This window comes from Struthio camelus, chromosome 4 (assembly GCF_040807025.1).
Source record: "Struthio camelus isolate bStrCam1 chromosome 4, bStrCam1.hap1, whole genome shotgun sequence".
Lineage (NCBI taxonomy): Eukaryota > Metazoa > Chordata > Aves > Struthioniformes > Struthionidae > Struthio > Struthio camelus.
The window spans coordinates 15,560,588-15,586,381 of record NC_090945.1 but is presented as its reverse complement, the minus strand read 5'-3'; the positions used below and the strand labels follow the sequence as shown (position 1 = coordinate 15,586,381).

At 41.2% G+C, this 25,794-nt stretch overlaps 1 protein-coding gene across 2 annotated transcripts in view; it reads left to right on the top strand.

The window, feature by feature from the left end:
• Positions 1-25,794, top strand: part of UNC5C (unc-5 netrin receptor C) — a 259,726-nt gene that overhangs the window by 159,907 nt on the left and 74,025 nt on the right. For both annotated transcript variants that reach the window (XM_068941581.1, XM_068941583.1), the window contains exons 2-3: positions 5,462-5,683; positions 24,351-24,494. In XM_068941581.1, the coding sequence (XP_068797682.1) occupies positions 5,462-5,683; positions 24,351-24,494 (366 nt within the window). The remainder of the gene's footprint in view (positions 1-5,461; positions 5,684-24,350; positions 24,495-25,794) is intronic.

The window sequence follows — 25,794 nt, the reverse complement described above, 5'->3', positions numbered from 1 at the left end:
CTGTGGGCTGCCACAAAACCAAGCCTCGTCTTCTAGACCCGTGAAGGCCTGCTCTGAACTCAGCTATAAGCAAGCGCCTCCCATCCTCCTAAGCTGGTCAGATATTATGCTTTTATAAAATTGCAGTCTTCCTAAGCTATTTGGTGGGATCTTCCACTTCTGAGGTACCAAGTATTGAATACCACACAACTGCCTCATTGCCTCTCCACCTTGCAACCAGCTGCATATAACACCGCCAGATAGACCCGCCCTCCTGTTTTTTTCTCATTTTTCATTTAATTTGGCCTATTTCATAGCCAGGTTTGCTCTGGCAACGTTAAGGGGGGCTCTAAGGTGGATGTAAACTGTATACGGGATTTGACAGGCGAGTATTTTGCTTCCTTCCTTCCCGTTTGGTGGCACCCTAACGCTGCATGCCCTTCCTAGGATAAGAGACAAATCTGCGTCCAGAGGCCTTACAGCTGAGTAATTTTCCCTTCCTGAAAATGTGTGCACTGTAAAACAAACCATTACCTCCATCCTGAAAAAGCCATCTCGCAGAGCTAGCACCTGCTGTTAATTCATAGTAAACAGTACTTGTTGCTCCAGAACGCTTTTTAATCATAATATTAAAAACTAAACAGAAACCCCATCCGTACAGTTAACTCCAGCTGCCTTTCTTACAATGCGTCGTGACTGATCTTGCTGAGTGATGGGCATCCAAATGCAAATGGGATTAGCTTTGCAGCCATCCATTTGAAATTGCTCTTGAATCATTCTGAAGCAAATTCCATTTGAGAAGAATTTCCTTCAGGTCTCACACAAAGAGATAATGGTCCAATATATTATGATATAAGCAATAATAGTTTAAGTCTCGCAGCTCAGGAATATGGTGAGTTATATGCTGGGTTGATGAGAATTAAAGCTTGATACATAGTAATAAAACTAGTGATCTAGAGATGAATAAATTGGTGTACGGAGCACAATATTTTCCTGCCACGGATTAGAGCTGGGATACTGGTCCATAAAAAGTGAAGTATACCATAAAATCTCCTTTTTCACTTGTTATGCATGAAGAGCTGTAATATATACAGTTTTACAAACAAAAGCATGGGAAGAATAAAGACCTTTCTTAAAATCAAAAGGGTCTTGGCTTAGGCAAAGATTTCTTTTACGTTAAGTGAAAATTAAGCTATAATGTTTATATATGACATTCCATGTCGGATATTACCGGTGCTGGTTTCAGGGACACTTCACCTGTTCCCATAGGGTTTATATTTGACTTGCATTGTAAAAAAATGCAGTGGTAGGATGCTGCAGAAGGCAAATAAGCGAGCATGTCTAAATTCAGGCCAGCAACTAAAATGAAAGTTCCAAATTAAATTTATAGATTAAAATGGCTTTTGTAAATCTATTTTCCTAATATGAATGAATTGCATGAGTGAAACTGGTTTAGCAGTACCATTAATCAGGTCTTTTGTCTTGCTAATATAGATCAGTCAATAACAACAGATGGGCTGTACATTTTATTATGTGAAAATAAAGATGAATGGGACATATTGCAGAAGTAAACTTGCAGCTCAAACTTACTGGGCAAAAAAGGGGATTTGTTTTAGCAGGGAAGAAGTGTGTGAACTTCATATGAGGATTTGTGCTTGAGCAAGGCAGAAAAGGAAATTGCTGCATGTGACAGTGACTTAATGGTTGGAAATCAAGCACGTGAATTTCTAGTGTTTATTTGTGTCTACACAGATAAGTTTAAGTTAGTTCAGTTTGTGTTTTCTCTCTGCAGGCAGAAGAACGGTTTAACTCCTTAGATTTGAGTTAAAAAAGAGATATATAAAGTTTACCGCTTTGTTACATTGCCAGGAGATAAGAATTTTAAATAGCCAGTGATAACCCTCAAGAAGATTCAGATCGAAGTCTCAGGCAAGATTTATCCCCTTGCACAGAGGTGGAGTGCACAGAGAGAGCTGACTGCCATCTAAATTATAGAAATAGGTGCACTGGGGCACACAGTTATAACATGGTGACCCCTAAAAAGCCAAGTCAGAGCTGGTCGTCTTGAGGAAAGAGAAATGACCTGTGTTTAACTGGAGCTGATCAGGAGAAATTCGGAGGGAAGTGTTTAATTGGTAGAAAATGTGGCTTCATGAAAATAGATTCATGAAATTGCTTCAGTTTTACTAAAAGTTTGGTTGGCAGTGAGTTGCAAACAATCTCAGCAAGGTCAAATTGTCCTGCATTGACACTTTCAAATGTAAATATCTAGGTTTGATTTTTAAGAATATTTTGTTATCTAATTATGCTATCACAATTATGCTTTCATGTTACTGTAAGCATTGCAATAAAAACATAACAATACATCATTATAATAAAAATTTAAATGGAAGACTTGGATGTAAAATGTGTGATACGGTTGATGGTTTGATTTTTTTTTACTTAAAAAAATTTTTAAAAATTTTTTATTTTGTGGAGAATTTGAGCATTCAAAAGGGTATCCCAGATCAGCAGCCAAATTGGCCTACAGTCCTCAAGGCATGCTGCAGCTGTACCTATGGAGGTGGTCAAGCGAACGATGGGATTTCTCTCCTCTCAGTTCGCTCATCTAGGGAGCTGTGCAGATTGGTTCGGTCTATCCTGCAAGGCTGCGCTGGGTTTTATCTGCCGTAGGGACCCCATCCCACCACTTGTGACAGAAGTGCAGAGTGAGGTCCAACTGGGAGTCAGGCGGGCTGCTAAAGCTGACTGTTACCCTGTAGCTGGGAACAGCATGGCTTAGAGACCCTTATTGCTAATGGGGATAGGACTAGCTTTGTGATACTTTTTTTTTTTTTTTTTTCTGTAGAACACAGAAAAGTTTAGTCATGTTCGTATTCTGGACGCTCTTCTTAAGAATTTTCTCCATAAAACAATTAACTCTCTGTTATTACTACTACTACTACTAACAACAGCAATAGAAACATTAGAAACATTAGAACACTAGAAACATTAGAAACTCTTACCTTCAGGAGGGAAACCCAAAGCCCACACACTTTCTCAAGGCTGATTAATCAGCACTGAGGAAATAATGAGAAAAATACCTTGTTCTTTTCTGCAGCTTGCTGATCCCTCCTTTTTGACTTTCTGGTTACATCTTTGATAAGATGCAGTTAATTGGTCAGGCAGCCAGAGTATTGCCTTTGATAATGTGCAGAGATCTATTGGTGAGAATAAATACATTTGTTCTTCCAGTCACCAGAAATTAGTGAAGCAATACTTGCTTAATTATAAAACATATGTGTGCTTTGTTAGTTTCCATCTGTCTGTTCACTGATTTGCAATTAAATGACCAGAAGAAAAAGATACGTCCTGTGGCAATTCAGGGGAAATGATTCATCTCTAATGTTTCTGGGTTGTGTATGTATAGGCGGCAGCTTGTGTGCGGGCAGTGCGAGAGAGAAAAAGGGAAGCAACGGGAAAGAGAGAGAAGATACCCTTATGGATAAAGGGTGTTAGGAACAGTGAAAGTCCTCTTGCTTTAATTCAAACACGTTTAGTTGTCATGAATCCAAATGTTGACTCCGGCTCATTTATTGTAACTTATCTTTCTCTTTGGAGAAACTGGGGAGCAAGATGGAGCAAGAAATACTAACAGGGAATGGAAATGGGATTTCAAGGAAGGAAGCTGGTGTGGTCAGAACAAAAAGGAAACCACAGAAAAGACGGAAGGAGGAAAAAGTGGTAAAAATTAAAGTTGACTCTTAGAGCATTTAGGTAGACCAGATTAGTTGGAGATGAAAGTTGAACTGTTGTTGTATGTCACAGATTTTTCCTTTGTGAGAAAAATACTGGGCCTTGTTTAGTGGTCCATTCTTCTGTCCTTGCACCAGTTTGGTTTTAATAACCCTAAGGGAGCAATGCAGCAGTGACCCTCAGAAGGGCAAGAATAGTTTTACTTTAGTATGGGAAAAAAAAAAAAAAAAGGAAATGCTGAACTACATATGCTTTCTACATAAATAGTTCAAGAGGTTCACAACACCTTTTGCTGGGTAAGGTATTCTCATCCCTATTAAAGATGTACAGGGTGACTCCATATAGCTGTGTAGATGGGCACTGTATTGCCTTCTCCAGTCTCTTTCATCTGTTATTGTTCTTTCTTGTCTTTCGGTAAAAGCAGTGCTGGGGAAGGAGATCCTTTCATGCGCCTTGTAATTGCGGACCCAGACAACACAGGTATATCTAGAGCAAGGGAAGGGAGCTGTCTGACGTTTCATCTTCATGAAGACTGACAAGGAGAAGATAGCCAGCCTTCCGCAATATTTTTAGTTTGATGTTCTGGGCTGTTTTATTGATCATCAGCAACGTCCGTCGCTGTGTATAATGATAACTGCTTCAGAGGCAGAAAAAAGGAGATTGAATAAGGCCTTCAGGCCTGTCGGCTTCTTGCTGATGGATCCGTCAATAGTTGGTGCTCCCCCATCCCCTTGCTGCTGTGAGTGTCTCCAGCGTCCCTGCGCAGTGACAGCAGCAGGCGAAGGGCATGGCGAGAGCCTGATTCTCCAATGAATTGGTGCTTTCTGGTGTAGAAGATTTCCTCTGTAAAAAGGGGCAGAGGGATATAAAAAGGATATAAAAGATTTATGAAGAGAGGGAGACAGAGAGAGAGAGAAAGGAGAATGTATGTATTAGGTGTTTTCAGTGCTGGATTCTTTCCCTCCTCTTCCCTCCCGTTCCCTTTCTCCAGACTTCTCTTATTGACTTTATTCATTCCTGGCAGCACTAGAGAGGTTTCCTTAAGTCGGTAGCATGGGTCCATATTGGCCCAGAGTGGTGCCGTCTCGCGGCTGCTCTGCTCTGCGTCGCAGCCTCCAGTCCCTCTCCGTAAGGAGGACTGCGCAGACAGCTAAACTGTACTGCAAAGTCGACAAATAAACCGTAGCTTGGCGCCGTCATTAGCAGTCTTAACAAGAAAGTCAGAGAGTAAACGAAGAGCTGCTGAGTCTTTTGCCCTTAGGAGTCAATTCCAAATGGATGATCTAAAATGAAAGGCGCTATTTCCTATTTGTAAAATCCTCAGACATTCCTAGTTATGTGCATGCACTTGATTAAAAACATTATGATAAGTCAGTATTAAAAAGTGTGACCTTGAAGCCTCCAGAAGTTTCCGTTATTTCTTTTTACGGTTTTGCAGGCAACTCTTCCAAGCACTAACCTAATGTTTTATTGCCAGTATTGCTAGTAATGATAACAAAGGAGCATTCCCAGTCATGTGAATATGTACATTTCTATTTCATCACATAGTGGAAAAAGTACTTAGGATGTAAAGAACAATTTCCTCTAGTTTGAAAACAACTGTGGATTTACTCCTCAGTCCAAGAACTCTCCCAAGATAACTTTTTATTTGAAAAGTACACTTTTTCTGAAATTTTCAGAAAGTGCTTTTAAGTCCCTGACAGCTGAATCTTGGTTGTTTCATTTGTCCTTCTGTCTTGTTTTACAGATGATGATTTTTTTCATGAACTTCCAGAAAGTTTTCCATCTGATCCTCCAGAGCCCTTGCCCCACTTCCTCATTGAACCTGAAGAAGCTTATATTGTGAAGAACAAGCCAGTGAATCTGTACTGCAAAGCGAGCCCTGCCACGCAGATCTATTTCAAGTGCAACAGCGAATGGGTGCATCAGAAGGACCATGTGGTCGATGAGAGAGTAGATGAAACCTCTGGTGAGTTTGCATTATAGCTTGCGAGGGATGAGAGGGAGAAAATTAAAATACATTCATATCCAGCCCACCTTTGAAATCTAGCAACTATTCATAGGACAGCTACGGAATAGAAGGAGTAGAAGAAAAAAGCCAAGAACCCCGTCCTTCCTCAGTCAGTACAAGAAATCCCACTGACATTCATGGAAGACAAATAGGACCCTCATAGTGCAAAAAAAGGGGGGTTAAAAACTTGAGCTGTAAACAAGCCTGTTTCAAAGGTATGATTGTTCCAGTTTGGGAAGACTGGTAATCAATAGAGTTTGTGACATGCAAGGAGAGAAGTGGGCCTTAGTTGCTGTCTTGAGGGCTGTGAAAAATAACTGGATATCAAGCAAGAAGGTAACTTTCATTTGGGAATTGCACCACCACTTGGTCTAATTACTTAGAAAAATAACTCCACCAGATGTCTTGGAAGTCTCTTGTGAAATGGGTTTTATTTGTTTCAGCTCATTTATTTGCACAGAGATCAAAAGCCTAAGCATTTAACGGTGCTGTGGTGCTCTCAGCTTGAGAAAAAGAAGGTGGGTGTAGGGGAAGTAAGGCTGTAGCAAGAAGAAAATGTATAAAACTTTGGGTCTGTTTATTTGTTAGTAAGAATAGGCTTTTCCAGAAGGTTGACTGCAGTGAAAAGATTAAAAAGAGAAAATCTGGTAACTTAACACATCTTCTATTTTTTTTTCACCAGTGGGAATCCACTGGAATGAATAAGGACAAGCAGGAGAGCAGTTATCACTGTGTTAATTCTTTAAGCTTTTATTAACATCAGCATTCAGAAACTGAATTGTGCCTTCTGTACAGTACAGCCAAAGGCACCTTTGAAAATGAAGGATCTGATTCTTCTCAGTGACCCTAGAGGGAATAAAAAAGCATTTCCATTGAACTCAGCAATTCTGTGTCGAAACGGGTGAGGGAAGAATAAGATTCGAAGTTACTGTTTTCAGGCTTTTGCTTCTTTGTGAGAACAGAGATTAGCATTTCATGTAAACAGTGAAGAAAGTAGGTTTAGCTTTCTTATTACAGCAGCAGCAATTTAAGACCTCTAGGAAACCAGTTGTGAATCATGTACCTCAAAAATAACACCCTGAAAACAATTTATTGTCCATCTTGGTTGATCCAGTTACAACACAGACCCACTGAATTAAGCGCTGCTCTTATATAAAAAGAAAACAGTTGAAAATGCTACATACTTGTAGAGTAAACCAACCTGACTTGACTACTAGACATCCTACACAGGATTAATATATAGCCTAATGTTAGTGTGGCAGGTTCAATTGCTGTAATCATGCCAGAAAAGATGAAAGATGGAGGGAAAAAAACCCATTAATTACCAACAATGTAATTAATACAAAATAAAAGAAAGAGTCTCTGAAAATACTTAAGAGGAGTACATTCGATAAGCTTCAGTGTAGGAGGAAATTTATACTGCTAAGGAAAATATCAAATTAGTAAAAAGCTTCAGTCAAAATATGAGCAACAGCTTACATAGCTGGGTTCTCATGTTAACACCCTTTCTCTGGAGCACAGCTTATAGGTCTCAGAAAAACAGAGAAAGAGGTGGTCGCTGCAGTTCTTGATACAAGGGCAAAATTCATTGCAGTGCAAACTTTTTTTTTCCAAAATCCCATGCTAGAAGAACTTCATGATGCCGTAAAACAAATTGCAGCAGGGAATGTAGAAGCCCGGTCTTGAAAAGAGATCCATCTGAATATATTAGAGGATGAATGTTTTGAATAATAAACAGCAGCAATTATATCTAAACAAAACCCATCTCCAATTAGAGATTAACTTAATCTCCTGGACTTCCAGGAGGGGAAGGGAGGGTATGCCAAAAGCTGCGCAGATCAGATTATTAGCATAAGAGCTACAAAAACCAGTCACGCTAATAGCTCGTTAAAATGAAGCTGTCAGTATCTAAATTTGTCAGTCCACTTCATGGTTGCCAAAAGGCTGGTGAATGTGTGTCGTGAGTACAGTGTTTCTCCATCTTGCCATACATAGACTGAGAATCTGTGGCTGAGGACACATAGTGTAGAATAGACATGGGTAAGCAATATCTTGAAGGCAGCATTGAAATAGTGTCTTCCTCAAAGCAATGGAAGCTCAGGAAAACATGTCTACTGCAGGTGGAGCTGGAGAAGAAGTTGCATGAGATGTGGCCTTAACGGATCATAGTCGGAGGAAGGTTTTACACATATGAGATCATCAGCTTGGCAGCTTGCACCAGTCCGTCTGGCTTTGGGCTTCAGCTCCACCACTTTTAAGGCTATTTTGCTTTCCTTCACTATTTTTAGCTGGCTGGTGCAGTAGTGCTAACCTAGGGCGTACCTGCAGTGGCTGAGCTGCTCAGAGGTATTATAAGGATGCAGCCCCTGCCGAAATTGCTGCTGGCTTTGGGCTTGCAGTTGGATGTTGTTTGCAGGAAGTCACTCTGTGCCCTTGGAGCAGTCGTGTAGCAGAGCACCGTTCATGGCAAGCCCTATGTTTGGCCCCTCGCAGTAACCCTGGCTCAAAGGGAGCCTAGCTACACAGTATTTCTGCTGGGCCAGTCATGCAACCCAAGTTACCGAAGGCTGGACATGTTCTTCCCCTGGACATATTCTTCCCCACTGATGGTTTTTCCGCGCTGGAGGTCCATTCAGTGACAAAGAGGAGCAGGAGCACCACGCTCAGCTGGTCATTGGCTGCTGTTTCTGAAGCAGACTTTCTCTCTTAAGTCCTCAGGTAGAAAAGCAAAGGAAAGGGAAACAGAACAAATAGATAAAAAAAAGTGCGGAGGAAGAAAAGTAAAATACCAGCTACACATTCTTTTCTACAGCACAGGTTGTAGGGAAAGGGAGAGGACTGAAATGCAGATGTGATGTTAGAGGTGCATCATCTTGGGACGGTAAGTGATGTATGAAAGAGAGAAATAGGTTTTGGCCTGCAAAGGTTTATGTGTTCATGGACTCTGAGCCTGTGGAAACACTGGCCATTAACGAAATCTGTGTAGAAATAATTAATTTGTCTTATAAGGCAAAGTTATTACTGTCACTGATAAAACCGGAGACGATGGCAGAGCAGTAGAAGTGGCACAGGAGACAGAATGAGAGTGCAACCTGACTGTCGTTTAAGAGAGCTGCTAGATAGAAATACTGAATCTATTAAGAAGATTAATCTTAAGAGAGGAATAAAACAAATATGTGTATATTTTTCCTGTATAAAAATATATATGCATATAGATAGATAGGTACTTTTTTTTTTTTTCTTTGTAACACAGATGAGGCATGGTTACAAAATAAGGGTTCTAGATATATGCTCCTTTGCACTGCGGGCTATTTTCAAACAGTGGGTAAAGCATTGCTGTACAGTACATGCACAGGGACTCTGTGGGAGTTGTTGCCTTCTGGTTGGAGAAGATGAGAACAGTAATGGTGACAGGGTGTTCTAGTACCGCTTTATTTAATTAACTTAGCCTGGAGAGAAGGCCTTTCAAAAATTCCAAGGATCACGCTTGAGAAACCAGAAGCTCTGTCTAGAAGATCATTAACTTCTGGTTCTGGTAATCTTCAGACTTACTGGAATTTTTCTTTTTTATGAAAAAGTTAAGTATTTTCATGAGTAAGTCCAAATGGATGCTCTGAAAATCTTTTTGCACGTCTTCGGCAGCTTCATTTGCGACGTACACGAACTACAAGGCAGGACACGGTCTTCTTTATGTTTTTACCGAAAGATTTTCCCACTAACATGGAAAAATATGTGTAAAGAATATGAACACTGGTTTTAAAAAGCAGGGATGAAAGTTGTTTTGAGGGAACACATTTGATTTTATGATTGACTGTCATAAAAGATAACAGCACAGAAAGTAAAAGAAGCCCTGCAGAACTGATGCTTTTTGGACCAAGTAAATTCCATTGCAACAGAGCGAGAAGCTTAAGAGCATCAATAATTATTAGAGCAATTGGTGCACATTTTCCAAATTACCGTGTCTCTGAAAATGACTGTGGCAAAAGATTTTATTTTGCATATGTGGTTTTTATGGAGACATATTTTTACAGGAAAAAAAAGCATTTCTGCAGTGATGGTAGAGTTGCGGATATATAGAAGATAGTCTCGCACCTCGTACGTTTGTGCGCAGAAGGATTTAGTGCTGCAAGATGGAGACCAACTTTGGGGTGACATACAACAGAACAATCAGGACTACAGGGACCTTGTTTTTGTCTTTTCCATTTGAATAGGCGTTATAATAGTTTCTCCATGACTGTTAAGGTGAAATGATCTATAGGCCCCTTCTTGCCCTCTTCAATGCCAGTGACACGTTCTTCTTCTCTCTCTCCTTCAAGCAAGGAGAAAACAACATTTGGAACTACTTAAAGTGCTAATTTTGTAGACATATTGGACAATTACAGCTAGCGTTATTGTTTGCCTACCTTTTTCTGTCTTTTTTGCTCAGATGCGTAGGCAGAGGAGGGCTCAGGGATTTACTTACGACCCCCCTCGGTGTTCCCAAATAGCAGCGATGCAGAATAAGGACTCCTGAGCCTTGCCCGAGGGTCCAGCCAATGCAAAATGAATGTTTTCATTTCTTTACATAACTGTTAATGTGATTCCAGGACTTACCCCCCACCACTATCTTTTCCCATTAATAAAGTATTTTCGGATGACTTGCAGATTTGATGAAAGGAGACTGAGCTTTTGACGTCTGGTCAGCATTGATCTGGCAAATAGAAAGCCGTTACCTTAAGCAACGATTCTGGCAGCCTGTCAGGGGAGTCGGTATCCAGCTAGCTAAATCTTTAATAGCTCACCCTCTCAGCACAAGATCAAAGATTGACGGCTATCCTTGTGCCTTTAGAGCTGCTCTTACAGGCCATTGTGGCCGAGGCAGTGTGGGGAAACCTTCACAGCGACTGCCTGTGCCATTCTGGCAGCATTTATAGAAACAAAAAATCACTTTCAGCACCAATGTACTCTATCACTTTCTCTTTTTTTTCTTTTTTTTTTTTTTTTTTGTATGCATGTGTACAAACCTCTCAAAGCTGTTTATTTTGTTGTTCGTACAACATTTTGGAAGGCGGTGTTGCCCTAATGACAAAAGCCCCATCAATTTATTTAACCATTAACCTACTTTATTGAAGCTGGGATATACAACAGAGAATATCACATGCCTACTTGTTTTGAGCAATTGTGCTTCTTTCTTTTTTTTTTTTTTTATGAGTAGGAAAAGCTATTGTTACTTATAAAATACAGGACTTACTTGAACACCAGTGGGGAAACACTTATTTTGGAAGCCCAAATACAGAATTTGGGAAGCACCCCCGTATGCCCAGCTCTGTGAGTACCGTTTTCCTCGTTTTCTGTGACCCACAGACGTTCCTTTCCTTATTGCCCTTTTCCGTCTCTGCACATCATCTTCCCTTAAGCTCTTTTTCCCTCGTCTTGGCCTGCTGTAGCTTCCTAATTCTCTTTATTATTTTTCAAGGGTCTGAAAGACAGGAAAAAAAAGGCTATTTTTTCCAAACAAATGTGGCCAGTTTCCCCTATTAACTTCACTAAGGAGATGACAAGTGGTGCTAAGTGCTGCAGTTACGCTTCAGTCTGCAATATTTTGACTCTCTGGGGTAGAATACCTTGGGGTTATGTTAGTAGGGGTAGCCGCATATCATAAATAAGGATTGTTTTCATTCCACTGTTGTCACAAGTCATTTTATTTTTCGTTTATCATTGGATCAAATCCATTACAAATGCCAAGCACTCTGATTCAAAATAATTATTTCTCAGCAACATTGCCAATTTTTTGCTATGCTCCTTCAATACTCTCCCCTAATCCAACTCATTTCGAGGAAATTTTAAAATGTGTCCATGTATCTTTTCCCAAATGTTCTTCTTCATAGTCTGGAGATGTGGGTTAGAATTGGTACTACAGTTCATTTTCCATAGTACTTCAAAGTGTGCCCCCTCTTTGGAAGGTTGTTTAAGTGGAACATGTTTGTGTGTACCGTCTGAAAGGCAGCGGCTAGGGATGAAAGGAGCAGGCAACTCCATTTCTCCGAAGAACTGGAACTCTCCAGGGAAATACAGGCTGTTTCCTTACATAAAAATACGTGAACAAACCCATGGTTTTTTCCTATTTAACATTTAGGTTGCTGGTATTTTAGATGTCACTCAGGCTGCCTTCTCACCCAGTGTGCCTCATAGCCACCTCTCCTGGGGAAGCAGATGCCTGCACCCATCACCATTGCAAGAAAAGCTCTCTCTTCTCAGATTTTGGTGGTCCTCAACACATCCAAATCAAGGGAATACCCAACAGCAAAGCTGCTGCAGACATGTTTACAAGAAGTTGTTTCCACTTTTATTTTGAGTAATTAGCATAGTCTCATAGAAAAAGAGCCATTTTGGAAACTTCAGAACTGACACACAGGCTCACACCCCCTTGAAAGTCATTGTTATCTGGGATATAAATTCAAAATGTTTGTTATTTTTGTAGAAGTGGAAAAAATCACTAGTGCTGGCCTAAGGAAGGGAATTAGATTTTGCCTCAAGTAACTTAAAATTGTGTTCCTAAAATAAGAACATTGGGCCAAGTGTTTCTTTCCTGAGGAGAAAAACTTTTAGGCAGAGCAAAACCATCACCCAAAACCCGGGAAGATTCAGTTCCTGGGTAGCAGCATGGAAGAGGCTCAGGTGAGCCCAGAGGGAGCTCCCCTGCCTGTAATTCCCGCTCCTGCTCTTCCTGTGAGCAGCGACGGGTCCATGGGAAGGGTCATTTGCCTATCCAAATTTTCTGTGTGTAGAAAATTTTCATGTATCTCTCTGTGCAGACCACTCCACTTCTCTGTTATTCACCTCTGCTAAGTGTTTTGGGACCAATAGATAAAAGCTTTAGGGTATTTATTCATTTCTTATTGCAGCATTAACTTCCCATCTGCAGCTGTTCTCCTAATTGTTCTGACTGTTTCCTGTGGGCTTTTAGGAGAACAAGTCTGAGACAGGAAATAAAGTTACTCAGAATAATAGAAAGAGGAATATGGATGCTTATTGCATTCATCTCAATCATGTGAGGATACCTGTTTGAATATTTGCAGCCCATACTTTATCTCCCCTCAAGTTTTCTTCCTACATAAAGTCCTTTGTTACAGCCTCATAATCCCGTTAATCCCTTTAGATTCCCGAAGGGCATCTTCAGACATCAGTCCACACACCCCAGCTAGCCTTCAAACTAGCCTTAGCTTTGCACAGTGTGGCTTCGTTTTTCCATCTTTTGCAGCTCGAAGCCTTTTTGTGAGAGACCTGGAGCCCCTGTGGCGATGGCGCTCTGGTGTCTGAAAGGCCAAAAAATTTCAACGTTGTTTGGAATGGGAAGCAAGTCCCCCGGTTCAGTCCCCATCCTGCTTCCATTAGCCTAAATGGAAAAAAACCTGGAAAAAAGGAGGACAGAGCTAAGGCCTTGTGGACTGCGAAAGAGAACTGCTGCTGTCAGTCGCACGCTGGCAATGCAAAGGCAGGAACACTTGTATCTTCTAAATGTAGGTTTTTCAATTAATTAAGTATGAAAATGAGTAGGATTGGGAGGTCTATAGTTTCTTTATGAAAATCCATGAAAATATTTGGGGAAATAGAAGGTCCAAATGACATCTTAATTTCTTCCTTGCAGAGAACAAGTTATAGTCTGATGCAGTCACTGAAAATGCAGTATAAGCCTGTCAGGGTTTTGATGACTGTGCAAGACATGTCAATGTTGTTCCCTTGATTCCCATGATGTCTCTATAAACTTAAACTGAGTAGTATCTTCTACTTTTTCCTCTATTAGCTCATTAGACGGTGAAATCATTCAGTGAAGAGAGGTGGGAGGAACCATAATGCTTAAATTAGTTTTAAACCAGAGTGGAAAAAACTCTTAAAAAAAGAAAAATCCATGTGGGACAACCGTTGCACATAGATCAGATTCAGTCAGGGTTTTTTCTCTTTTAGGCAGATAGGGTACCCCGTCACTGCTGAAGCGTAAGGAAAAGGCAGGTAGTTGCCACGTACAAGACTGACCCATACAGGACCTAATTTTATGCTGCCTTTAGGAGTTCACCTCTTCTATTCATTTTGTCTTTCCCATTCATTTCTGATCCTTACATAAGTGAGCAGTGTGATGGGACAGGTACCAACACTATTGACATTCACCTTATTCACCTGTAAGGTTATGTACATCTCTTTTTCATCAGGTTTTGATGGGGTGTCTTTCAGAATTCCTCGTAACTTCTCATTCCTCTTCGTATTGTGATTGTGAGAGTGGAAAGGGCATCTTTTATCGGTCTCTGCTGTGCCTTGTCTCTTCTTCACCCTGAATGCCCATCTTCAGGCCCTCAGTGCCTCTTCTATTATTTGCTCCCAGATTTTGATTTTAGAGAGCATCTCAGTTGGTTGATTGCTGCTTTTGGCTTCCCGGCGATAATGATGCCGCTGTACCGAGCGCTGACATAGCACTGTGCACCTTTCCAGGGGTGTTGCCGTTCCCGTCTCCGAAGGGGTGTAAAAATTGTCAGAACGTAAGAATAACGATGCACAGAAAGTGGATTGAGCTTTCTTTTGGATTTAGTTTTAATCCTTTAGTTCTTTAACTAAAGTGGAAACCAGTATTGAGATCATTTGAGTAAAAATGAGTACTGAGGAAAAAAAAAAAACGAGGCGACCAAAATTGCAAAGATAGTTTTGACCATGTTCACTTGCGTAATGAAAAGGGTCTTTTTTCATGTCAAAGTCTTATGGAGCTGTGGAGCAACTTGCTCACATCCCCAAGCACTCACTGTAGCGGATGGGGATTGTGAGCTGTGCTATATCCAGAAACATGTACACGCAAAATGACTTCTGTGACCACCAGGCTGTCTTTTCACACTCCTTACTGTGATAGTTCTTATATTCAGTACAAACTCAGAACAATCTCTTGGCGTTCAGGGGCTGCTGCTTTGACTGCTGCCCTGGCACAGACCTGAGGACGTGCTGCGTGTGGGAGCAGACAGCAAATTCCCAGGGCTGCGGCTCTGTCTGGTCGAAGTCACTCCGCTTGACAGTGCACTGGACAAAGCCTCGCTGAAAGCAGCTGCTTCCCTTTGCTTTTTTTTTTTTTTTTTAGTGTTTCAAGGTACCTGAGTTGGCTATGAAACGCGATCCCTAACGTGCAAACCACCAACGACCGAGAACGGTGACGGTTTGATTCTTTTCCCCCAGCCTGCTGTTCCAGCGCTTCGTGGACTTAAAAAAAGGCAAGCAAGAGCTGAGGAAGGCTCCCTAGTGACCCCTTGCGTCACGTTGCGCGTGTCCTTATTCCCACAATAGCGGCACCAGCCGCTCGACTGTCGCGTTGCCTCAAGTTCACGGAAATAAGGCATTTTCACGTTGTCTCTGCTTCGCAAAAGCACCCAGAGTGGGGCGGGGGGGGCACTTATACGTGGGTATCTATATTTATATACATATGTATATGTCAGTAACTTTAAAAAAATCAATATATTTTTTAAAATGTGTATTTTTTTAAAAAAAAAGCACACACAAACCCATTTATTGTTAATTTCCCTGCCTCCCCACTGTGCTGTGCAAAGGGAATGTAAACATGCTGTTCAAAATTCAGATGTTCTCTGTTGGCTTCACAGATGTTTGAAGTTCAATAGATTTTTTTTTTTTTCATAATTTCCTCGGCTTCTTCCAGCGAAGTGCTAAACAGCCATTATTCCGTTTTGCCTGCACATTGAGATTCATCTGTAGGCTCTAAACAGCCTCAAAAGTGCTTCAATTTTGCATGAGCACTAAGCTGGGGACTGGGAAGCATTACCCAGTGCTGAAGGCCCAGATCATTAGAAAGAGCATGTAAATCCTCTGAACCAGAAATAAAAAGTGCACAGATTTTCTTTGTGAAGTCTCGTCTGCAGCTCTATGTAAAACATGAACCTCTGGCAGATTTTTTTTTTCCTGGCCCTTAAAAAAAAAGAAAAATAAATGTCTCAGCCACACGTGCCTCAACCAAATTGGGCTTTGACCCAAAAGTTGGAGCGACGAATTGCTTGTAGCCGTGCTTTCCTGTCTGGACGACCTCTGTTCTTCGCGCTCGCTGAAAGCAGCACCAGAGCAGCAGAGAGTTGCTCAGGCATCGCCAGGCAGGGCCGCGCGCTGACGGGAAGGTCTGGGCCGAGGTGGCCTGCCTTGCATTTGTTTCTGCTCCTGGACCTCAGCCCGTGATAGTTCAAAAATGGTGATGCCAGTGGCTGAACATAGGTATACGCTTGCAGAGAGGGTGTTTTGGAGTCCTGCTACGCTGGAGCATGATTGTTGCTTTTGTAGGAGGAAAAGAGAAAAAAAGAAACCAGCAGCAGTAAACACACGTTGTTGCAAGTGGAAAAGAACCATGTATTTTGGAGCAATTTGCGCATATTAACAAAAAATGCATAGAACCAGAAAATAGGCTCCATTTAAAAAAAGAAAAAAAAGGCTTTGTTTTTCCTTTGTCTCTGAACTGTTTGTAGGGCGAGAGTGAGCAAGCCCATGTTGTTTTAAAGTATTAAACAGCGATAGTGCAAGGCTATGTAAAGCAGCCAGCTGCCCAGGGCGCAGGGGAGGAGGTAGCAGAGGGGCTACTTCCCCCGCTGAGGGGACCAGCCTGTGGGGTCCAGCCCTGTCCCCTGCCCGTACAGACCACCGCCACCGTGCTGGCGGAGACCAGGGCGTGCTCTTGTTTTCCGCAAATATTCAGGAGTACAGTAATAATATTCAGGAATACAGCCTTTGTAATTGTCACCGAAGTGTGTAGGTCAGTTAAAAACAGTAGGGGACCTAATATTTTAGCTCAGCTCACTAACTGTAAACTGGTAATTAGCTAACTGATGCAAACTAGACTTAAATGTTAATGCAAGCTTGATTTAATTGGGATATTACCTTCTTCGCTATTAATCTGAGTTAAGAAAGTGTCTCTTTCCTAACGAGAAAGTTTTGAGGAGAGCAAAAGTGGCTGGAAGGCTCTCCTTTAAATATTTGTGTGGAAAATTGTTTGTAATGTTCATGCCATCTTTTCATACCACCAGCCAGCCATAATTTACAGAAAAGCAGTGCTGAGGCAAAAACAGGTGCATGCAATCACAGCATGAAGGATTACTGGGTCTTAAAGTTGTTTTGCTTTTTAAAATATCTCTAGATAGCTATCTGTCTCTCTATCTTTTGTTAAGATTACTGCTGCTGTATATAGAAAATAAGATATACGCGCAGTGTGCCGTTATGCAATCATCTCTCTCGCATTAAGATGCACGGAGAACATTTTTCTCAGCAAGAACTTTTATATTTGAAGCCATTCTTCTTGTGCATAGCCTATTTATTCATTTTTAAAGCACCAAATTCCATAGCCTGAGTACTCTGATACGTTTGAGCAGAATTACTTTGTGACTGCGACAGATCCATCTCTGCAAGAGTGTAAATGAATTTCCATTCTGACATAGCTCTGATTTTATTTTTACCTTTGTAAAAAGGTTATTTCACTGAGTAAAGTAATCAGCCTTATACTACAGAGACCGGCTGATTATGGCACCTGTGATGAGCAATTTAATAAATCAGAGAGATAATTCTGGATTATCACTACGTAGAGAGATCATTGTTCTTGGCTTGGGTCACTTAAGTTTTACCAATGGAGAGCAATATAATGACAAAGAAAGAGCTGCAAAATGAGAAAGCAATCTGTGTACCTTTCATTACGTGTGCCTACAGTCATACCGCTGTAGTCTATGGTCTTGGCCACCTCCATGAAGTAAAAAAGATCATGGTGCTTTAAGGATTTGGGGTAAAGTTTTAAATGAAGTTTAAAACTGAAGATAGGGACTATGGGAACTAAAAATGCTTTCATAATGTTTGCCAAACACTGTGGAGATAATCCAGCCCCTTCTGAAATTATTGCAAAACTCCGATTTTCTTTTTTGGTATCAGGATTCTCCTCCCACCCCTTCATCTTGCATGAAAAAGTATGTTTATTTATATCATTAAAATATGTACTGAGTGAGTTATTTTCACAAAGTATTTACTCCCTCATCCTATTCCTAATGGTTTGAAAAAGGAACTGAGTCAGAAAGCAGACTGTATGAAAAGAGGATTTGAATGCATCATTGCCATGTTTTTCTACATGCATCCCCTAAGTTATATTCCGTAAAATTTGATTCTCTGGCAGCGTGTGTTACATGCACATGCAGAGGTTTCCTGCTACCCCGTCGCTGTTTTGCTGCTGACTCCCCAAAGCCTCTGCTATATCATCCAGAAGCACCGTCCCTGGCCCTGGGATCCCCCCTGCAGAGCGGGAAGCCTCGGGGGATTTGGGGGGGTCTGTGGCTGTCTAAGCAGGAGAGAGCCGAGAGCAGTGGCAGTAAGTTTAGGGGGGATGCTCTGAGCACTGATTTCAAGAAATTGAACTTGCAAAGGGTTGCAAGTTGCACAGGGTATATTTCCATCCTTATTTGCAGTGACTGACTGTGATAAACTGGCAGTCTGTGCGTGTATTGCAATAATGTCTTTTTCTAGATCAGTCGGACATAAAGTTCAATCTGCTTAGGCAATGTGTTCTATGGCAAATGCGATCACTAATTAATGAAATACCTTTTGGGCAAATGAAAGCACAAACGTTATTTGAGCTACCGTGTACAGAGGGATAAACAAATTACCCATCCAGTTTCTTAGCATTTGGAAGCCTCCTTTGGTCTTGTAACTAAATAGCTCCTGTTTAGTGTTGTGCCGGAGGGTCAAACACATGCCCGTGTAGTACTTTCACAAAAATTACTCCATCAAAGGCCTGAAGAATATTTTCACACACGCAAGTTTTTCATATAAAATATTGAACATTTATGGCAGCCAAAATACATCAAAATAGTGTCTTGGCACGAAGATGCCCAGTGAGGTGTAAATATTATTAATTCTCTGACCTGGACTGACTCCAGGTTGGACGACTGCATTTGATTAATTGAATTTTTCCTATGTTTTGAAATGTTTACAGTGATCACTTCTTGTCATAAGCTGTCACATACAGTTGCAGGACCTTAGAAGACGTTTCTGTTTCCCTCTAGAAAGAAACAAGTCTCATTGGCAAACCTACTCTTATTACCATTTTGGGGAAATTTGCCAGTTATTTTGGTGGGTGGAGGATGGAACCGAGGAATTATTACTGCAGTTACTAATAATGTACCATAATAGCATACAATTACATTACATTTGCATACATTAAAAAAGATAGCATTTCTGCCTCTGAAGACCAGATAATCTACCTCACAGTTTGTACAGCCAGCTAATAAGTTAAACGCTTGGGGACCGTGTGAATGAAGTGTGTCTTTGCTTGATGGTGTTTCTAGGATACAACTTATAATGAAAGAGTATGTATATAAGCCACAATTCCCTCCTCACTCTTCCTTTTGCTCCAGGAGGGATAGTAATTTCCTTTTGATACATACCGTCAGCCGATGCCTCTCCCCGGTGCTCACTTAGCTACGCAGATGAGCAGCAGGCAACCGCGAGCGTGGCTCCCTCTCCCCTCCGCCTCTCGCCACCCAGCAGTCGCTCATTAGTTCTCAGTCCTTTTTACTCCTGTGCAGAGCCCGACTCATATTTGTCCCAGAGACATACTTATTTACTGGAATGAATGACTGTAGATGATGTGCTAGTAAATATGCAAAATTGTCATTCATGGAGGACCTGTCTGAGTCCTGGGGCTGGTACATCGCAGCCTGATTATGCCAAACGCCCCTGAGCCTTCTTACAAGCCATCCTCCGTCCTCAGCTGGACAGAAAACTCTTAGGGGTAAAACAGTATTTCAGACTTTAATTTATTTAGTCTCCTACAGGCTGCAGGGTTTTGGACCTGTCTTTAAGGAAATTCCACCGATAATGCCTTTTTCTGGTACCACACGCAAGCATGTGTATTAAATCTGACCGATCGTTATGTATAAATAGCTCCAGCATTGAGCAACCTCTGTGACAACTTTTATAACCTAGCTGATCCAGATCTATATACTCAGAAGCCTGATAAGACAGCAAATATTTGGGGGCGGGGGTTGTTTTTTTCTGAGATTTTTTTACATCCTCTCACTCAAGTTTTAAAACTTTTTACATTGCTACTGTCTTGGGAATCCTGTGGTTACTCACAAAGTTTTTGAAAAGAAACATTTGTGCAGAAAGAGTCCACCAGCCTAGGAAAACAGTTTTAAGGATTTGTATTTTTTCAGTGCACAGACGTAAGTACAATTACCATTTATTTTGGAAAATTGCTTTAAATTACTTTGATTTTCTCCATTTTCATTTTAAAGCTCCGCTTTCCACAATCTTTCTGTTGCCTAAAATAGGTTGGTGATAATTAGACTCAAATTCTACACGTCTGTGTTCATGCCCAAGATCCAGATGGGCTGCAAGTGGCTACAGAAGCAGTTCTCAGGGTGGTGAATGCAAATCAAGTTTGGACAGCGCAAGCAAATGCCTCTCCCTCTCATATTCTGACTATTTATCACAGAGAGAGTAGGAGTTAGAAGTACTATGTAGATGCTCATTATGGATTTACGTGCATTATAAGGAACCTGCCAAGCATTCTGGCTGCTCGCATTTCTATTACCTCCCTTCAGCTGTGCCTATTATTGCATTGCTTTAAAACAGGAAGATCCTGACTTCTTGTGGACCGTGCCACAATCTATGCAATTGTATTAATTCAAGGAAATCTGCAACTGAGTCAAGTGTGGTAAGCAGCCATTTGCAAGTATGCTGTGTCTTCACCTGCTCTCTGTCTTAATCATATCAAGAACTAGGTGGAAAAAAATCAATGCATTGCTAGTAAAGAAGGCAAAGTAGAATTGACCAATGCCAGGTAGGTTACATGCTGTATAAATTACTGCTAATCTCCTTTCCCTAAATATATTTAGGCAAAGTACAGGATGCTCTTTTTAAAGTGACTTCTAATTTTCTACTCAGAGGTTATGCACTCGTATGCCTGTAATCAGCCAATTAGATGCACAGTTGCTTGAGCTATAGGCCCAGCATGTCACATTATCTGGAAGTATTGAGACATGGGTTGGCCTTTTTGTGTGTGTGTGTGTGTGGTTTTTTTCTTTTAATGAATTGCATGGAGCATATGTGGCAAACTCTGTGCTGCAGTCCATTAAGCAAAGTGTTCATGTGGGTTGTAAGAGCAAGCAGAGGTTAGCTTGTGCAACTTTGAAGTGCTAAGTGTTTAAACCAAACAGTAGCAAGTGATGGTGCAGCCAAAGTACTATAAAAATCGTGAGGAAGCCGCTATTGCAGGTAATCTCTTCTTTTTACTTCAACATTGTGGCGTTCTATCTTCCTTAAAATTTGCAGTATAAATCAGCTGAGTTCTTAGTATTACTCCTTAATATCAAAGATAGTTAATGAGGAAGTTCAGAAAAGCCTCCAGCTACTGTTCTTTGACATAGACACAGAAGCAGCTTCAACAGGGATAAGAGGAAGATCTCTGTTGGAAGTGATCATCCCGGGGTTATCCTGCCCGTGTGAGGTTTATAAGCGATACACTCCTGAATGAATGCAGGCAGACTGTACCAGCTCCTCTGTAAAATCTGATGTATAGCAACGTGTCAGCTGGTAATGATACTTGCTATCTGAGGTATCTCAGCAAATTACATTTTTTGTAACCTGAGAGATGGATTTTGTATTATGGGTTATGTTAGCAGAAGGAATAGGATTGTGACTTGGTACCACAAAGGAAATGTATCTCTTGCAGTTACACATGCTTGTCCCCAGGGCCTGAGGGTGGGTGGTATTTCGATTGGCGAGATCTTTCTTGTGAATCAGTGCAACTGTTTGTGCAATGAGATCCCGGTGAGTGAAAAGGGGTGGTAAAATTGGCCTTCCAGCATGTCAAAGCATGGGGAAAGCAGCAAAGAGCCAAGAGTTTTCCCTTTCAGATGCCAAATAAGCTTAATCTGTGGCATAAGAAACAAATCAACATTAACAGAGATGTCTCAACCATGAATTCCAACGTATGTCACCTTAAGTCTTGGCCATAGATCATTACATCCTAGATGATCTCATAGTATCATCAACTGATTTGATGAATTGTGTATTCTAGTAAAACTAGTTTAGCTTAGAGACAAAGACAAGATGACGTTATTTATGCCTGTCATCCTCTTGCTTGTAAGTAGAAAGAGACAACAACCGAAGTTATGTATCTGTTCGACACAACAGCCTAAGACCCAAGGCCAAATGACTTGGAATAACCTGAAACCTATCAGCAATTCATGGTTCTCTCAAAAAAATAGTACCTAGAATAACTGGTTATTTTGAATTCGAAAGCATCTCAGGTAGCCAAAGGTAGAAGTTCTGCTGGTGCATTTAGTGGCAGTTATTTATCATGTGGTTTCGTATCTTCAGCAGACAATCAGAAAACTGCATTTGCGTCCAGAACGTTAGGACTATTTCATAATTATTATTAATCAGCACTCTTGTTACGAGCCCACTTCCTTTAGCCCTCAGTTAACAAAGCTTGCTGCTCCATCAAACTCTGTCATAATCAGCCTTATTATAAAAACATAATATTGTAACCCTCAAAGGCTCCCTCAGCTAGTGCTATAAAAACTGGGAATGAGCTGAAGTAATCTTTTGGCTAGCAGCACTTAAACTGGGAAAAATATTTTATGCATGTAATGTGTATGCTCCCTCCCCATCCTCTTCATGCTCTTCTCACCGGGACACGACCAGACCCTGGGACCCCTTTTGGAACCAAATTAACTCATCAGAGCGGAACAAGCTTACAACATAGCGTTTGCCACCTATTAAATGGCCGTGCTTTGATTTCCGTTCTGTGGAGTACAGTTGCTGTATTTTGAGTATTTCGTTGCAAGGAGAAAAGCTGATAAGTGTTTACCCTGATTATTCAATGGCTAAAGATGTCAAGAATAATGAAATAAAGAAGGGGATAGGCTATGGCAGTCTCTAGCAGGAAAATGCATCTCATTAGAAAGCATTCCCACCAGAGAAGTCGATGATATTACATGCATGAATTCCTTTTTGTTGTTAAGTTGTTAACCAAGTTTTGGAAGCAAACAGCAAGCAGCCTAAATGACAGTGTACAATTGTATACAAACAGTAATTAATCGTTGCCTCCCTGAATGGAGCCTCTGTGATGCTGGAGGCAAAATCAAAGGGCCAGCTTGGTTTCCCGTGCCTGCCGAAGGCGTCGTGCTGTACAGCTGGGAACATTCATGCTATGAATATCACCTTGTAATGCATGTGGCAGGAGGCTGAGGGTAGCTGGCCTCAAAGGGCCTGGGTTTGTGCTCAGCAGAAGGGCTCGTAACCTCCCCTTTGGTGTTCAGTGATGGGGACACACTGTGCATGCTGCGATCCAAGGATCTTTCCATTAAGTTTCCTGGCAATTCTGGAAGGAAAAAGAAAAGCAGTTACACTCCACAAAATATTTGCATGCAGAGTTTATATATTTAAGGCCGTTTCTGAGAGTGTGTTTTTGAAATGGTGATGGTGTTTTCTGTAGGTGGACACATGCCTTAGAAGTTTGTTAAAGCTTTGGCATCAGCAACAAAGACCAAATATGTTGACAAGAGATGCAAGCCCTTCCTCTTCCCTGCCCCTCTGTCCCCCAGTACAGAGGGGGCTGAAATTAAAAGCGTTTTGACCCAGGCTGTGAGTTTTGAGGCACAGAAAGGGCTTGTGTCAGTATGAAGTACAAAGGTTGCCAGCAGAAAAGCAACCCATTACCAGCCATTCTTGCGGTGGTATCTGACCACACCACAACATTTCCTTGCACTTGGAAGGAGCGAAATTGCTTCCCAACAAGAGTGCTGTGTGGGAACTGCGGCGAAATATTGGTCATCTTGTACTAACAGTGAATGGGTCGCTGTCATCGACGGCGCGACTGTGGACTTGCGAGGGTTGCACTGAGATGCGTTATGGAGGACCAGGCTGGGAAGACCCTTAAGCGCTAAAGTGTGTTGTAGTGTATTATAAAACCTTCTAAAAAATATTGCGGTATCTGTGGTATATATGACAGTAATAGACCCCACACTGACAACTTGGCAATAACTATACGGCCAGCACATAAGCCTATCATTACAGAGTATTGGGACATTTTCTGCAATGGCAAAATGCACTTTCCTGTGCAGGCTCGGTTTCAGAGTGAACAAGAGCTCTCCGCATGGGGTATCTGTCTAGCAAAAAGAGATGAAATACAGGAGGGCTAAGGGACTCATGTAAATCGAATGATTCTATGATTTTAGGATATTTGTATGAAAATAAAACTGGGCTGCATTGTCACTTGATGTAAATTGTCCTATGGACACGGTACAATTTATATCAGATGAGATCTTATTTGTCTAACATACCCATGGTGTATGATAAAGGTAAAAATCACAATGGTTAGTTTTTCATTCACCCACTTCTCTTATTAGGCAGATGAAATATTGCTTTTTTTTCCTCCACATCCTTATCACGGTCTAGATTGCGAAGTAGATACTGATGGAGAATTGTAAGTCATATACTATATACAAAGTCATGTATTATTTGCAAAGTCATGTAATATATGACTTTGCGAGCAGTATTCTGTTCCTACGCTTATTTCCTTGCACCTCTTGCTTTATAAATATAATATTGACCAATGTTAATTGTACCGTGGCAGGTTTGATTGTCCGAGAGGTGAGCATTGAGATTTCCCGCCAGCAGGTGGAGGAGCTCTTCGGGCCCGAAGATTACTGGTGCCAGTGCGTTGCCTGGAGCTCTGCCGGCACTACCAAGAGCCGCAAAGCCTACGTTCGCATTGCCTGTGAGTAGCTCTGCCCTGCGCGTGTGGTCGGTGGCGGTCGGCTGAGGGAAAGCGCGATATCTGTTGTTTGGGAGAGCAGATTTGGGTCTGACCAGTTGGGCTTCGTATTTTCTGCATACTAAAATTCAGGCCTTCAGAAGCATACTTAAGAACTTCAGTTTATCCTAGTTTTAAGAGCAGAATTTCTTTCTTCTCCTTTGTGTGGGGAGGAGCAACAAAACCAGTATTTCATGAGTACATCTGAAGAAAAGTGTCTGAAGCCTAATGAGTAGGAATAGTATCAAAGCAAGCCATGAAATGAGGTGAGAACTGTTCTTTTATATCTGTGCAATCATGTAATAAAGCTGCTGTTGCTTAACAAAGGAAAAAGTGTGCTTAGCATATCACATAAATCCAACGGGTAATCCAAGATTGAAAGTCGTCATCTTAACCCTAATATTTCATCAATGTTATTCATTGTTGCTAACCCTAGTATTTATTTTGAACCCCTCCCAGCTTAGCCCCTAAAAAGACAGGGCAACCAATTCCCTGAAAACAGATCTTCGTTTGACTGTACAAATATTTAGTATTCATTAATTTTGAAAGAGGGGCTTTTCTTTGCAATAGAGGTGTCACACTGGGGACTCCTATTTCTCTTTTGCATGATGAAATCCTCTTTTATATAATGGGAACAAAATACGTCATCCAGAATTATGTCTTTTCCACTGTTTTCACCTCAGCAAGAACACGTTTTGTGAGGAAATCTCATTAGATTTGCAGCATACTTCTATTTCCTGCACAGGGCCTAACATGTTATAATGAGAGAAGAGAATTCTTCCAGCAAAATTAGGATTTTTCCCAGACACACTAGAGAAAGCACTGTCTGTCACTCAAAGCTGTCCATTTAGAGCTTGATTCTGCTTTTGTTCTTCATCAGTGAAAAGTTTCTTGGGGTGAAATCCTCTAAGCATAGTTGGCTTTTATGTAAGTACCCAGATACAAATCAAGGAGCTTAAATTTAAATACCCATTTTTTAACATTTCTAGACTAAGCAACTGGCTGGAAACAAAGTTGACCTGTACCTTTTGAGTACAGGACTAGCCTCAGAGAAGAATTTCCCCAGGGTACAGGGATATTTAAATTATTGTGCATACACAGACTTCCTGCAAAATCAGAAATGCCATTACATATATGCATAGTGTTTCCTCGTGCCAGGGAACCTTCCAAGACTTTGGGCATTTTCTTTTTCTGTACTGGAACAAAAGAGAGAGATTTCAATTTTTTTCTTGTAACTGTTAGCACTTCAGAGAGGCTTAACAAT